This window comes from Mycteria americana, chromosome 18, assembly GCF_035582795.1.
Source record: "Mycteria americana isolate JAX WOST 10 ecotype Jacksonville Zoo and Gardens chromosome 18, USCA_MyAme_1.0, whole genome shotgun sequence".
In the NCBI taxonomy this organism is placed as follows: Eukaryota; Metazoa; Chordata; class Aves; order Ciconiiformes; family Ciconiidae; genus Mycteria; species Mycteria americana.
The window spans coordinates 8,873,666-8,889,712 of NC_134382.1; the positions used below are offsets into that span (position 1 = coordinate 8,873,666).

At 43.7% G+C, this 16,047-nt stretch overlaps 1 protein-coding gene across 1 annotated transcript in view; it reads left to right on the forward strand.

Annotated features, from left to right (window-relative positions):
- Positions 1 to 14,671, forward strand: part of MIB2 (MIB E3 ubiquitin protein ligase 2) — a 52,696-nt gene extending 38,025 nt beyond the window's left edge. Inside the window, exons 11-20 of the mRNA XM_075520867.1 lie at positions 554 to 687; positions 2,658 to 2,806; positions 3,428 to 3,584; positions 4,275 to 4,429; positions 5,056 to 5,182; positions 6,595 to 6,825; positions 8,605 to 8,783; positions 10,599 to 10,783; positions 11,603 to 11,668; positions 13,540 to 14,671. Of these exons, the coding sequence (XP_075376982.1) occupies positions 554 to 687; positions 2,658 to 2,806; positions 3,428 to 3,584; positions 4,275 to 4,429; positions 5,056 to 5,182; positions 6,595 to 6,825; positions 8,605 to 8,783; positions 10,599 to 10,783; positions 11,603 to 11,668; positions 13,540 to 13,781 (1,625 nt within the window). The 3' untranslated portion in view covers positions 13,782 to 14,671. The remainder of the gene's footprint in view (positions 1 to 553; positions 688 to 2,657; positions 2,807 to 3,427; positions 3,585 to 4,274; positions 4,430 to 5,055; positions 5,183 to 6,594; positions 6,826 to 8,604; positions 8,784 to 10,598; positions 10,784 to 11,602; positions 11,669 to 13,539) is intronic.
- Positions 14,672 to 16,047: the final 1,376 nt, after the last annotated feature.

A 16,047-nucleotide genomic window follows, 5' to 3' on the forward strand; every position in this document is an offset into this window, starting at 1 on the left:
TTTGTAGCCTCACCATACTTATTTCCTTTAGATGTCAGGATCGTGCGGGAGAGAGGACAGACCTGCCGTGTTTTTTTATTTTGCTATGTAGATGGGTCTTAAACTGTTTGCTCAAGTTAGACTTCAGGGCGAACTTGCATACGAGCCCAAGCTTTGTAACTTTGCTCTGTCTGGAGAACAGTAACACCTCTGTCCTCTCAAGCACTCAAAAATCTGTAATTAGAGGGCCTATCTGAAAGGACCTGTATTTCTTCCCTACAGCATCCTTTCCAAAATCATGCATCTCTCTTCAGATTATTTGCCTTTTAGTAGTGATTTTTCTGTGTTGGTCTTCTGTAGCATGGTCTCATATCTTCTGGGTTCTCAAAACATCAGACTTGTAAAGCAAAAGTTCTGTGTAAGCCACAAATTTGTAAAGCACTTTGTGTGAGCTAAGTATTAGAGGCACAGCAGGCCCATACTGTGGTTATAGAGCTCTACTATGCCAGCTGTACACGTGTATACGCACGTTCTGTGGCCCTCTTAACCTGTGGTTGCTTCTCATTCCTACCAGGTACTTTGGTTACTGTATTGGAGAGACTGCTGTCCCAGAAGACAGAGTTAGAGCATGCAGGCTGCCTGGTCATTTGGGCAGCACTCAACAATGCAGCTAAAGTTCGGGAGCTCCTTCAGAAGTACCCGGACAAGGCAAGTTTTGAAGACATCCTGAATGGTTACTTTTTGTTGCTCCTCTTTAAAATACCGTCATAAAATTTTGTAGTCGAGTGGGGAAAAGGATGGGAGAAAAATAATAGGTTTTTCAGACCTAGTATTAGCTCCTAACAGCTGGAAAATTATTTTGCTGCAATTTAGGATTAAATTTCTATGTTAGATGTGCGTATTTTATGGCTCCGGTTTGTGGCATTAAATCTGAAGTAGAGTTAAGTCCTTACAGCACATTTCCAAAGCTGGCTTTTCCGAGATTTCCTGTATGGACACTGCACCTGGAGAATTAGGGGGAGAGGGATTTATCTATATGAAAACAGTAGCAAGATGTCTGAGTATGTAGCCTCTGTTTGAAAAGAAAGCCACGGGTTGTGTCTGGCTGAATGTGTCTGTCCTTAGATGACCTTGCAAAATGGTGCTGTTGGAACCAGGAGAGAGAAAAGGTGCCCAGATCCTGATGCTGTACATGTCTGTGCAGTGTCTTATCTCATGTCTGACTGGAGCAGGGAACTGGGCTTGACTTGTTGCTGAACAATTTATGTGCTTGCAGAGTGCCAAACTGTTAGGATCACATCTACTCAAATCACTGCTCTTTCAAGCAGACTGTTTGAGGGTTCAAGCTCCTTCAGTGAGGGGTACAGGGTTTATAAACAGGTTAAAAAAGGAGAACCAGAGAACAAAGTATTTCAGCAGTGTCCTTGGAAACCACCGGTAACAAAACATAAGTTTTGTTGAGGCTATGTCTGCATGGCTGGCCGGAGCAGCTGGATGCGTGAACCAGGAAAACTAGGATCAATTCTGAAGGAAACCCCCTGTGAAGTTGATCTAGTGATTAGTTGTCTGGTATTTATTCTAGTTCTTTACTTACAAAGTTAATGGGGCCTCTCGAGATGGGAGGAATAGACAAATACCTGCAATTGTCGAATTTATCCCAGATAAGAAATTGCCAAGAGTCAGGAATCCATTATGTTGTTAGTTATTTTTATTAGATTTCTATTTCTATTCTAATATTTATACTAATAAATTAGTTATTTCTATTAGAGTGTTATATACAGCAAGAGGAGGCTGGATTTGAGGCTCACTTAGTAGTGCAAGATGGAATTGCCAAGGCCTTTCCACCTTATCAGCATTGTGGTGTCTTTCTTGTGTAAATAGAAGAACAACACAGTGGCCTCTAACGCCTCTGTGCCTAAATGACTTACCCATCTTTTTGAGTGAATCAAGGGAAGTCTTGCCTGTCCTGCTCTCCTGACTGCTGTGTAGAACCAATTGCAGGGGAAAAAAAACTTTCTTCTCCTTGCCAGTCTGCTGAGGTTTTGCTATCTCCTTCATCTCTTCTCCTTAGCCTCCCACTGATTTTAGTAGCTTGTTTTCCTTTTTTTTTTTTCCCCTTGCCTTTCAAACAGCCTCTCTTTGTTCTTCAGTCCCTTTAATTCTCAAAAAGTCTCATTGCAGCACTTCAACGCTGTGATACCCCCTCCAGCCATTGTGCCCAGTAAAGTACCTGGAGTAACATAGAACAATGGGGACTTGGCATCTTCAAAGCCTTATGCAAAGCTAATTTGATCTCCTCACGCATTTTCCTTTTGGGAAAGGAATTGTTGGCAGAGATGTCAAGAAGTATTCTGCTTGCAGGCATAGAGGGATTTGGCATCAGAGCTGCAATTAGAGCCCTGGCTTCCAGCTCTGTTCATTTGCTTCTCTCTTCTTCACTAAATGTGCTGTCCCCTTCCCGTTTAGAAATATTCTGGGACAAGGTCAGCCTTGTAGTTGATGTACATAAAGCGGAGCCAACAGGGCACAGATTCTGATTTGCATTTCTGAGCCTGCAACTGTTCTGCAGCTCGTGACTTCTATCCTGCTAGGCCTGCTCTAGATCAGAGCTAAGGCCTGAACACAAGGCAAGGTCTTTCCTAATCAAGCTGTTTGCTGGGTCTCTGCCCTTCCTGTAGGTCGACACAAAGAACCAGGGCAGAACTGCCCTGCAGATTGCCTCCTATCAGGGGCATCTGGATGTTGTGAAGATTTTGCTGCAGGCACATGCCTCTGTCAACCTAAGGGATGAAGAGGGGGATACAGCACTGCACTACGCAGCTTTTGGGTAGGATATCTTTCTTCTTGCTATCTCTGATACAAGACCTAAAGGGCTGCAAAAGGACATTTCTAGATATAAATGGGCAGTCTGCATGAAGGGTGTGTGGCTGATGGAGGGTTTTCTCTGATTCTACCTTATGTTAGAAATTGGCCTTTGAGCTTCAGGGCCACAAGTGCATTTCTTAGTGCAGTAATTTAACCTCCACAGCTAGGTCAGTTTCCATGCGAGAAATTTTGGGGGGAATCAGAACAAGTGATAAGGAGGTTTTGGTGATTTGATTTTTTTCAGGGTGATGGCGGGTTGGTTTGGTTGGTTGGTTTCTGTAAGTGCGTATGTTTTCCAGAACAAGGTGAAAGGTTGAATTGTGTTGTCAGTTACCAGGGAAGAATTCATCATTAAAAGCGGGAGATTCCTGTTGACATAAAGCAAAGAGAGAGCAGATTCTAGAGTACATATGAGGAAGGTTTTGTTGGTGGGGTTGGTTTTGGTTTTTTTAATACGAAGAGGAAGTGGGATGAGGTCAAGAAGATACAAAACCCAAGAAGTTCTGTTGCCTTGCTAGGAGGAAGAATTTACTGTCTGCACAGGATTGAATCTAATCTGTCTTACTCCTTGCTTTTAAATCAGAAACCAAGCTGAGGTTGCCCGTGTGCTTATTGGTAAAGGAGCCAGTGCAGACCTGTTAAACAATGCAAAGTGTACAGCGTTGTATGTTGCTGTCAGTCAAGGATTCACAGAGGTGGTGCGGACCCTCTGTGAGCTCAACTGCGATGTCAACCTCCCAGTAAGTTTTGGGTTTTGTGAGATTTGGGGGGGGAGTGTTTGTTTCTTTGAGGCAGGGAGGTGCTCCTTTATGTCTTATACCGTTTGTTGCTTTGTAGAATTTGAAGGTCATTCTCTTAAAATGCACTACTGTGCCTTGCACAGCGGAAGCATTCCTCTAACTTCAGTAGTCTGAAATTCCCGGTTTGGGTCTGTCCCTTCATCATCGTGAGTCTGCTCCGCTCAATCCAGTAGCACTCTCTGCTGTGCTGGACTCGGGCTTCCAGTGAGAGCTGACCTGCTGCTAGCGTGTGGTGTTGAAACACTCCTGTTCCCAGCAATAAGGAGTGGTGAGATTTTCAAGACTGGCATTTAGGAACTTGAAGGGCAGTGATGGTGAATTGGACCCAGCCCATTTTTAGGGTGTGCTTGTATGATGGTGGGACCACACTGTGCTGGGTCAGTCTCTCGAAGCTAGTTAGGAATGTTAGCACCTCTCTACTCAGCAGCTGGTTTCAAGCCCTGGGGAAATGATTTCACAAAGGCTATGAAACTGCTATGGGTGCCAGTGATGTTTGGATGTTTGGCCTAGAGTTCATGTGACCTGGTGATGCTGTAGATCTTCTTGTCTTGAACTGGCCCTCCGGGTGAGCTGTATCATTTGACACTCTGAAGTAGGTAACCTGTATTCTGCTTTGGTATCCTTGTCTAGGATTCCCAGGGAGACACCCCCCTGCATTATGCTATCACTGCAGATTACAAAGTCGTTATTGAGATTCTCACTGAAGTACCCAACATAGACTTCACTGTCCAGAATGGTCAAGGCTTCAACCTGCTCCACTATTCTGCTCTAAAAGGCAACAAGCTGTAAGTGACCTTTTTTCATTTTTACTGCTTTTACAGATGTTAACTCGTGCTTGCTGTCTTAACAGTAAGAAGTTAGCAGATGTAGTTCTAGATAGCTTGGAAGGAAATGGTTGGTTATACATTTCTTGGGTTTAGATATGGCTAGGTATAGCTGTTGCCCTCCTTCATGCATTCACAGGAAACTGCTGCCTGCTTTCCCCATCCCATCTTTCTCATACCTCCCTAGCTTGGCTGGGAAATCTGTCTGCTTCTGGATAGTCTCCTTGGATGTTTGGGTTCACACATGGAAGGACAGGAGGAGGTCTGTAGTAAACAGTACTTGAAAAGACTGTTTCTAACTGAGAGCCTCTGGAATTCTTCCAAGGATAAATCTGCTCATTATTTTCATAGCAGTGTGAGTTTACCTTACTTTATTAAATGATAACTGAGGGCTTTTGTTTTATTCTTGTAATTCAATCTGTGAGCTAGAGGGAGTGCTCTGCATCACAGGTGCCAGCTCATGGTGCTGCCTATTAAAACACGAACATTCATAACTACTGAGCAGAAGGGGCAGGCCTGTCTCTTCTGCATTGTTTTCCTTCCTGATAAAGTAACTCTTCCACCTCTGTTAACCTTCAACACTGTAGAGCCATAAAGAAGATTCTAGCAAGAGCTCGGCAGCTGGTTGACTCCAAAAAGGAAGATGGCTTCACTGCCCTGCACCTTGCTGCTCTCAATAATCACAAAGAAGTGGCAGAAATTCTCATCAAAGAGGTAAGAAATAAAACAAAACCACCACCAACAAAACCTCCCATCTGTCCCGCTCCCAAACCCCCACATTTCCTAAGCACTACTGAGTTAATGCTGGGACTCACAAGAATGTCTCTGTCTCTTTGAAGAGCTGGCATTGTTCGCCAGACTTTGAAGAACAGGAGCTGACATTCCTGGGGGTATTTTGCTTTGGCAGTAGAGGAGAAGGGTATCTTGCAGGCTAGAACAAAGTGGGTTGGAACTGGAGCTTGCTGGGAAATGTGCAGTGAAGTGATGGGTATGAAGGGAAAAGACTGCAGAATAGCTGGTAACCTGCTCATTAAGGAGTGTGTAGATCTGTAGTGAGAACCTTCCCTGCCTCATAGGTGCAGGTCAGAGCTCAGTTTCCTTCATGTCTGGTGTACGCTGAAGCTCCCCAGCTACTGGTTGTTCTATGGTGGCTTTCTCACTCTTCATTTTCATGAAAGAATATCTGAAGGCATGTATTTCATTTGAATGCAGAACAAAATATTTTGACATGTTTACTCCAGGTTATTTATCTTTCTTCAGTCTTAAGTAAGTGCTAGACCTGCCCCTGGTGAGCAGCGTTCTTTAGCAATGAAAATGACAAACTGAAGGATGGCAATCTAACTGGCATTTTGCTGTTGTTTTTTGTGGAGTCAAAGCTAGCCTCTGTCTCTGCTTTCACGTGATAGTGGCAATGAAGGTGACAACTACATGTCAGCACTCCTGGGTTTTGTTTCTTAGTGGTTCGTTGCCTGCGTTTCTCCATCTTTACAAGTAGATCCAAACCCTTACAACAAGGCTTTAATGGATTTGTAAATGAGTGCTGTGGAGGAGCGATGTCTGTGAGCACTAAGTACTTAGTACTAAGATTGCTTTATTTCTGGCATAATCCCTGCATTAGCATAGCCGTATCTTTAAAGGCTCTCTGTCTCTAATCCTTGCTGCTGCCTTCCCCTGCAGGTTTGGCAGAGGGGCAGAATGATTCAGATTTGAACAGGTTTTTCTCCTCTTTGCTTTGAAGAAGGGAAATCAAAGCGCAACAGGCAGCAAGGAATCAATATTGCTTTAGAGGAGCTAGTCCATGACTGTTTGCTTGGAGTAGTTCCAGGATTTGTTTCTGTCAGGGAAGTGATGAGTTGTCATATCCAAGTCATCACCAGGAAAATGTTATCTGTGTGTCGGTTGGGCACTTGGCTTCCGATCCTCCTTTTCTTGGTATTTGAGGTGTGTGGACCATATGGCTAAGAAACAGAGGGCTGGGTCACGTAGCTCTCTTGGAGGTTCTATACTGCTGTCCTGACAAAGATGGACTTGAGACTTGGGGCCTCAAGAAGCACCACAGCTGCAGCACTCTTCTTCAGCCAAACTCAGCAGCAACAGCTCACTCTGATGCAATCCTTCTCTTCAAGGGTCGCTGTGATGTCAACCTCAAGAACAACCGTAACAAGACACCGCTGCACCTGGCTGTCATCCAGGGACACGTAGGGATGGTGCAACTGCTGGTCAGCGAAGGCAGTGATGTCAATGCTGAAGATGAGGATGGGGACACAGCCATGCACATTGCCTTGGAACGGCAGCAGCTAATGTCCGTCATGATGGAGAAGCATGAAGGGGAGATGGGGTTGTCTCTCCTTTCCAAGGTGAGCTGGGAGTAGGAGAAATTCCAGCACTAAGGGCAAGAAAATGCTTGATGTTAGAATGACAGTAGATAGTGGGATTGAAGGGGGCAAAGGAAGGCAGGGAAATTGTGTAAAGCCAATGCAGATGGGGAGCGTGGAAACAAACCTTCTTGCTTGTGGGAAAGCAAGAACAGATCCTCTGAGGCCTCTGAGGGTATGCTTGAATTTATAGCATGAAACTTCACAGTCAGACAACAATTCATACTGTCTCCCCCGACATTTTTATTAGCATTGTGTGCTGCTTCCTTGACATGGGAAAGGTCATGAATCTGGTTGCAGAGCCAAGAGTCCTGGGTTTAATTCATGCCCCAGAACCACAGCAATTCATTTCTGTCTGATGGCATGGAAAATATGAGGATAGCTAACCACAAACACCCCAGTTATCTGCAGATGTAGAGCGGAATGTGAGAGGTGAGACATATCAGGCTGATGGATGAAGGCTACGTTGCTACAAAGCCTGAACTGGATTTCGCTATGTTGCTCTGTGTTCATGGATATATAAGGCCTTTCAGGAAAGGCCTTTGATCTAGAAATCAGTGCATGATATGCCAAAGACTGGAAGCTTAGTCTGGCTTTTTGGCAAAGATATTAAATTGGCCCTTCAAAGTGTTCTGCCATCCATGTAAATCCCAACATGTGCACACACCAGATTTGCAGTGCAAACCAAGAGTGCAAACGCTGGTTATACTTTATGGATGGAGTGAGAATGATTCCATTGTAGGGATAATTTAGTACGCTGGAAAATCTGGCATAGATTTTTTATTTTTATTGTAATTTGAAATGATCAGAATAAATTAAACTGACATTCAGAAGGGCTGCATGCTGTGTGCCAAACCACCCATTCCTCCTTTCTACCTGTTGGTGCTTGAAAAAGCCTAGTGCATTGCTGCTCTTCCATTCTGCTTGTTACCAAGCTGCCAGTGTTGATACCATGAGTTGATGGCTCAAGTGTATGGCCAAAGATGCTCCGGCCTCAGGTCCTCAGGCTTATTGAGCCACTGACATTCCCCAGAGACACCCCACACCAGCTCAGCAATTGCTTCTTTCTTTTGAATTTCTCTGCCTGCAATTTGAGCAGAGGAGTCACAGCAAGGATGGGTTTTATCGTCTCACTGAAAGTCTGCATAACAGCTTTGCTAGCTGTCGGGTCTTAGCTTGTGCTAGGGACAGCCGATAGCTAGTTCTGGATGCAGGAAGTCTTGAAGAAACACCAGGGATCTGTGCATGTCATTCTCAATACTGTTTACAGTAACATTATATCTAGATGCTGTAGACTCCTTCATGTCTAATTTTACTTGCCCTGATCTACATGCCCTGGTCTTTTAAGGCAGTGGAAAATGTTTGTTGACTTCAAATTAGTTTGGATAATATACGCAAAAACTTGGCTTTTTAAATAGCTGTCGCTTAGGGCTCCACACCAGCTGTTCATTAATTGGTATGTACGGTGGTGTCTTCAGTGTACTTTGTTTTCACTGCCTGAAGAAGTGAATGCCTGTTACTATGATTAGTAATGATTAGCACCAGTTAGGACCAGTCTTATGCACTCTTGTTCCTGGAATGCAAGATTTGAATCTGCTATTTACCTGCTGAAGGATCTTTTTGTGTTTTCAAAAAAGAATGCTAAATTGCACTTTCAAGTTGTAAGTACAAGGATTAAGACTGTTTAGAACTTGATTCAGATCAAAGTCACATAACAGAAACTTTTTCTATTAACAGAGAGTGTTTCTTAACATCTTTTAGCTGCAGGCTTCTGGCTTTCTTGGAAATGTAGAGCTGAATGTTGGAACTGCAATTGCATGTTACTTAGCACAAGAAGGAGCAGATATTAATTATGCAAACCATCGGGGAAAGTCTCCTTTAGACCTCATTACAGATGGAAGGATTGTCCAGATCGTCAAAGACTTCTCACAGAAATTCAGGTAAACTGTGTCCTCTGGAAACTAGCTACACTGTACTTCCTTGCAAAATGCAGAGTGCTCCCGCAGCAGTGTGGTGTCACTGCACGCAGCTGTGGTTCCAGGAGGGATGAAGCATCTTTGAAACACTTTGGATGTCAGCCTGAGCACCTCCTGTTTCATCTGGAGCTGGTTGCTGAGCCTGTGTTTCTGGAGGGGTTATTTAAGGGTGCATACTGCCATTTGAAAGAGTTGGGAAAAGCAGGTTAATACTGCTCGGTGCAAACTCGGCCTCTTGACTTACAGAGAGCCCTGAGGCAGTCAGAGAAGACTGGCCACTGAAGCCAAGAGCAACTTCTCTCTTGCAGAGTAATTCTGGGTTCTGTTTTACTTTCATTGGATTCTGCAGTTACAGATATTTGAAGTCTAAACAGAGAGGAAGTGCAACAAAAGAGTGGGCACCAGAATCTGCAGAATTTATTCCAGAGCTAGATAAATGTTTGTTTTTCAACCGATAAGAGAAATAGCTGAGAAAATGCCAAAGGGAGAGTAGCAAGTCAAAGATGGCTTTATCTCAGGTTCTAAGAAACATTTGTTTGGATTTTGACTTTGCAAACATGAAAGCAGAGTTCTGTTTGATCTGAGGGCACAAACCCACAGTCACGTTACCGCTGGAGGAGTAACCATGCAGCAGCCACTGTAATTGGCCATGCTTCTGGTCCACTGTAAATAACAGGTGAAATGTGTCCCTTTAAACATCTTCCATAGGAATTTTGTCAGTGGAGTATATGTTGGATTAAGGGTTTTTTTGCTTAAAGAATGCCAGTTCTTTCAGACTTGACATTTCTCATAACAGTGTACTAGTTTCCGCTTCTGTGTTGAGGTTTGACTGGAGGATTTGGGGGGGTGTCTGCAGAGTTAAGGCAGCCGCTGTAGACTGAGTGCTGCGTGCTAGATCATAGGCCTAAGTACACCATGGTGTGTCCTAGCATCGCACACAGGAGCCGTCAGGACAGGATAGTTAGCTAGACCTTAAGCTGCTTGGTTAGTCTGACTGAAACTAATAGGTGTAGAACAGGAAGAGTATCTGGGGTTTATATGCATTTATAATGAAGCTACTGCCACTTTGGTAGGAAGCTAGATAGCAGTTTCCTCCCAGAAACCTACTGACTTTGTATCAAAAGACCAAAAAGCACCTCATCACAATTGGGCCAGGGATTTCTTGGCAGTACTGAAGACATTTGCTAGTAAATGACCATCCTTGTCCCTTCCGTTCAATCATTAATCAGTCTTGCAGTTTAGGTAGTAGGTCTAGCTAGCAGATGACCGGCTCGCAGGAAAAGTAATGGATGGATTGGATGCTGAGGGCTTTGTATCTGGGGCTCATAATGCCAGGACAGAAGTCCAAATCCGAGCCTGTGTTATGTAAAAAGCAAACTCACAGTCAACCACCCCAGGCACTTTTCAGGAACATGTAAATACAGAGGATCCTTAGGGCTGCACTTTTGAAATGGCTCCTAAAAGCTGACTCCTCCCAGCAGATGGTTGTACTGTCAATACCTTACTGTTGCCCTCCGAAAGAGCAGTTTCAACTTGTGTAAATATTAGTCATCCCTGCTCTTTCCCTTTCTTTTTAGATAGATCCAGTTGGAATCACGGCTACTAGAGGCTGAGCTGGTCCCACTAGGGCAGTGAAGGTTCACAAGTTTATGCTACCTGAGCATCTGCTGCTCTGTCTCCATGTGGAGTGTTTGCCAGGGATCAATACAATGTTATCTGGTTGCTGAAGGAGGACCTGGAGTATGTGGCTCAAATTTTATTATGTGTTCATGGTTGCAGGGAACAGCAGATTTCTTCAGACAGCTCAGCCATCACCTGCAGCCTTCGCCGTGTGCACACCACCCCCAACACAATGACCAACCTTAGTGTCTCTAGTGTGGCAGTCCCCACAGAGTGCCTGGTCTGCTCAGAGCTGGCCTTGCTCATCCATTTCTTCCCGTGCCAGCACAGTATTGTCTGTGAAGGTAAGTCCGTTCTGGTTTTTTTTTTTGTTTTTTTTTTTTTGTTTGTTTTTTTGTTTTTCCTTTTTTTAAATTTTTCTTCCCTGTTCCACCACATAGCTTCCCTAGCTGCACTCTCATAAATCAAGCTCTCTTTAGACACAAAGCTTTTGTGCTGTTTGTGTCCTGAAACAACCCAAGCATGATTTCAGCACCACCATCTTAGATAAGATGTCCAAAGCTATCTATGAAAAGCACAGAGTGTTCTGACCACCTGCTGATGGGACCCCAGGCAGCTTTGCTTGTGCTTATAGATGCCCTGGATAAGTCAGAAAGCAAGCCAGATGTTTCAATTCTAGCTGGCAGTGCTTTATCCATCAAAAACCTCCTGAGAAGGATTTCCCTCTTCTCTGGCTTTTGTTACTGGTTTGCATTTCAATTGTTTTAATGGCAGCCTGTTCAACCATGTCAGCAAGTTTGTTATCTCACAAGGCACTCACAATCTGACCACAGGGAATTTGGCAAGGCCTGTGTGCCAGAGCTGCATCCTTTTCCCTCAGAGCAAAGGGCTGTTTTGATCCACAGTGCAGCAGTTCCAGTAGCACAGAGCATTGAGGACTTAAAGGTGTTGTATTTGCTGCTGGTGTAGGAAAGACTAACCCAAGCGACTAGGACGTAGCTCAAAAAGAAGGTGGTGTCCTCATTTCCATGCAGAAACAATCTCTTAATCATCTAGGGAGGTCTCAGGTTGTTCAAAGCTGATGTTCTTGAGTCTGTTGTCTTCCTCATAATTCTGGCATCAGTGGGCTTAATTGTAATCTCTTCTTGTATCATTCATGGTAGAATGCTCCAGGAGAATGAAGAAGTGCATCAAATGTCAAGTGACAATAACCAAAAAGTTGAAACAAGGTATGTTTGCCGTTCCTACTGTTAAGTGCTGTGGGAAGGGTCCTGCACAGCATTAGTTTGAGCAGCATCAATGATTTTCAGTTAAATAAGCATGAGAAAGGGAGTTGATTTTTTTGTTGTTGTTGTGTTGGGTTTTTGGGTTTTTTTGGTGTGTGTGTGTGTGTGCCTGTTGCATTGACCACCTTTAGAGAGGAAAAGGTAGATTCTCTCAGGTGTCATGGGCCAAGCTTAAGCTGCACAGACAGGACAGGACATTTGAGGAAGCTTGTCCTGGGCCTGGCTTATTTTGTGTATTGAAAGCACATATCATGTTCTCCATGTTGTCAGTCTAACCATTTTCACATGCAGTGATTTAACAGTGAAAATTTGTGAGAAAGGAAAAATTACGTCTTGTGAAAGCCTTGCTTCTCTCTTGGCTGAAATTATAGTGCCCGTGCAGGGCTGGCATTAGCCAGCTATCCAGGAATCATTGAGCTGGATTGTTTCGATAAAGCTCTTTAGCCCAGTTTTAAACAGATTGTCTTCTGTCCACATTACTCAGCATCCAGAATGGGCAATGGTGTGCATGTCAGCAAGCTAGTAGCAGGTTTGCACTTGCCTGAGAATTAATGCAGGTTGCCCACTGAAGCTTTTTCCATAGCGGTTGTGAGAATTGATGTCTTTCTAGCTGAGATCATTCTTAGGGCAAGTGCACATGAAAATGAATTCCATGTCCTGCTGCTCATGGCTTAGCACTGTGGACTCCTTTGTTGGAGTCAGGCTACAGTCTTGTGACTTGATGCCTAGACAAAAGCATAGGGGGAACCAAGAATCTGCCACGTGGCATTGGACATACACAGCTGGCAAAGGCAGAAATCATCTTTGGAGCTCCATAATGCCAAAAATAGCAAGCTTACCTGACAGTAGGCAGGAGCATTTGTCTTTGCTACAGACTGGCAACAAAATAGTGATGAGAATTCCAAATGAGACATTTGCATGCAGATTTCCGCTGGAGGAGGAACATCAAGGTCTCTTGAGAATATCAGCAGGACTTCCCTATCAGTGATGTCTTCAGTGTTTGCCTTTAGCCAGCTCCCCGTCCCCAAACTTGCTTCACCTTTATGGATTTGAAATAACTTCTTGCACTGCTGAAGTGCAACTAATTCCAGAATGTTGGGGAAAGGGACATGTATACTGAAGTGTAAAGCTACCTAATCAAAGATTGAGGAGCAGAAGATTAACAGTGGCTGTATTAAGCTGAAACCAGGACTTGTCTATTTACCTAACCTGGCAGTTTTCCAGGATTTGGGGTGCTTTCATTTCATGGAGTTGACCAAATGACTCTCTTTGTGTAGCTTCATGTATGCAAAAGTCAATGTAAGTGATGTCAAATGGTTTATTCTTGTTTTACTATGTGTGTCCTGAAAGACTTAGCCAGAAATTTGAATCCCAAATGTGAACAGGAGGTTGAGAGAACATAGCACTGATAGCACTGTAAGGATTCCCGGACTAGTATGGCAGAACATCACAACCAGCTTTGAATGTTTTCACTTGAAGGTAGCAGCAGCATATTCCAGAACACCAAAGCAGGACACTTTAGACAACATTTTGTTTCCTTTAAAAAAAAAAAAAACAACAACCAGCCAAGCTCAGACAAAAACACATGCACACACAAACCACCTGAGCAACTAAACGGAGGAAAGCAACACTGGCCAGTCTGTAAAAAGCATCATCTCAGGCTCTTTATCTGAGGAATCCCTGGATAAGGCTCAGTGAAGAGAGTTCAGACTAAACTAATTGCTTCTCTTGAGGGGCATAGTCTAATTAAAGAGACACTGCATGAGGCAGAGCACACTAGTGACTAACTCTCTTCCTGCTCTCCGCCCCTGCAGACAGCACCGAGGTGGAGTGCAGCCCAAGCTCTGAATCCACAGATCAGAGGAAGGTCATGGAGGAGCTGCAGAACCGCTACCGGCAGATGGAAGAGCGCATCACCTGCCCTATTTGCATCGATGACCAAATCAAACTGGTCTTCCAGTGTGGACATGGCTCTTGCCCAGACTGCAGCACAGCCCTTACTGTCTGCCCCATCTGCCGGCAGGCTATCCGGGAGAGGATTCAGATCTTTGTCTAAGGATATGCTTGCTTCCCTTCCCATTCCCACCTCCCTCCTTTACTTCCTTTTTGTTTGCATTTTAGTTGAGAAGCGCTAGTCAGGCTGATGTGTTTGGCTACCTGCAAAGCCATCCTGAAAGAAAGGGAAGCAAATAACTGATGTGACTTGGGTGGAGGTGGAGGGAGTCCCCTCTACTCACAATATCATAAGGCCAAGGAGCGGTGCGTGAGGGCAGGCAGCCCCCTCACCCCGTGCTGCTGATCCATCAGAAAGACCTGAAGTAAAGCACGCTGCCCTGTCTACTGAAGGCAGAAGAGGCTTTCAGACCAGCGGCGAATAGACTTCCACATGCAGATGTTTTCAGCGGCCTCCAGCTCCATCATGCCTAGTGCCCTGCAGTGGCAGACTTGCAGCCTTGCACTGCTCTGAACGGAGATGCTGTAGGAGGATGTACCTGATACCTTGGCAGGCAATGGCAAAGCATATGCTTGCACTTCATGTGAGGAGATATCAGAGGAGATCAGTCGTGGCGTCAGTTCTCCCAGATGCCTGTCAGTGGTAGGGAGGTAATGTAAAAAGGCAGCGTGCTCTCTGAACTAGTACTTACGGGCTCAGCAAGAACGTGGACTGACAGAGGCAAATCTGGATGTAATGAGATCCTAAAGACAGAGTGTGTGCCTTAGAGATAAAGTAGTGAACACTGATTGGAGAAAATATGTTGTTACAACAAATATTTCTATCCTCTAAGTGACACTCTTCTTCCTTTTTTTTGTTTGGTTTTTGGTTTGGTTTTTTTTTTGGCACAACTGTGTGTTCAGAGACTCCTGGGCTTTCTATCCATAATTCCAAAGGCAGGTGTTAAATACTCCAATCAAAGTGTAAAGAAAATAAATAGTAATAATTAAGACATGAGAAAAAGGGATTTCATTTTTGTTTCTTTGTTTTGCAGAAAAACTTAATAAAATATATATTTTCCTGAGCATTAAAATGAATGTACAAACAGTAGCTGAAATATGGATCCAGCTGTATTGTGTTTTCCAACTGTCTGACTGAAAAAATATTATCTGCTGAGTCCATCCTGTAAAATAACTCTTGGTGGAAGTGGCAACTGCAGCCTGTAGGGCTAGTGTGCCATGCGTGTGTGTATGTATACGTACGTGCTTGCGTGTGTGGTGTATACCTTTAATGACACAATTATACACAAGCATACTGTTTGTTACATATTGCAAGCAATATTTAAAACAAACAAAACTATTGTGTTCTTCTACTATCTTTGTTCGTTAGCAAAGAGGTGGCAAATCCTTTAAAGAAATTTTTAACTTTGTGGAATATATTGTAGTTACAGGCATATTTATTACTTCTTCCTAATCCCTTGGTGTTGTAGGAAGGTCTTATGTTGCAGCCTCTGGCTCCTGTGGATAATCTTTGTCAAAATATTCACTTGAGGCTGTTATAGTTTCAGTGGATTTTTTTGAGCTATGAAAATGGATCAGATTAAACCCCTAAATTATTGGGTTGGGTTAGATTTAACACCCAAATAACCTAAAGCTGAATTTCAGAATCAGCTTTGGTAAAAATCAGAAGCGCGGATACTCATTTACTTATTTCCTAGAAGTTCATATTAGTGTAAATTCCTTTGGAATAAACCAGACGTTTCCCTAAAATGTTTGCTGTATTGTGGTAGGGCAGCAGTAGAAAAGTACCATGCAAAGGCTGTTTTCAAAAAGTACAAGACCGAGCCATCTTTATAATGTAAGAGCTGCTTTAACCACTATTTGGTGCAAGTGAATAATTTTCCAGACTATATATTACCCCAACCCCATGCCGAGTGTTTTTTGAAATACGGTTCTTTCACAAGCCTCTACGTCAAATCCAAAAGCAGCGTACTAAAGGTAAACCCAGTCGATACTTCATCATGTGTGTTAAGTGTCTATGTGTGCTGGCACTTGGGGAAGAGGGGACAGAGGTGGCAAACTGTTCAGTATCTGTTGCGTTGTTCTCATCTCTTACACCTAAGATGTCGGTTTATTCAGGAAAAAACAACAGGGAGTATATGCTTCATTTTTTAAATAATTTCTTCGGATACTAAATGAAGAGAGGCTTCCAAGTGATTATTCTCCCTAAAGGAAAAAAATTGTAGGAAGACTGCAGCCTTCGACTTGTAAGCTGTGCAGCTGTTGCAGAAAATGGAGATTCCCCATCCCCATCCCTCCCCCCCCGGCTAATGAAAAGAGATTTTGTAGGGAAAGAAGAGCTCCCCTCAATTTTATGTTTTAATTTTTTA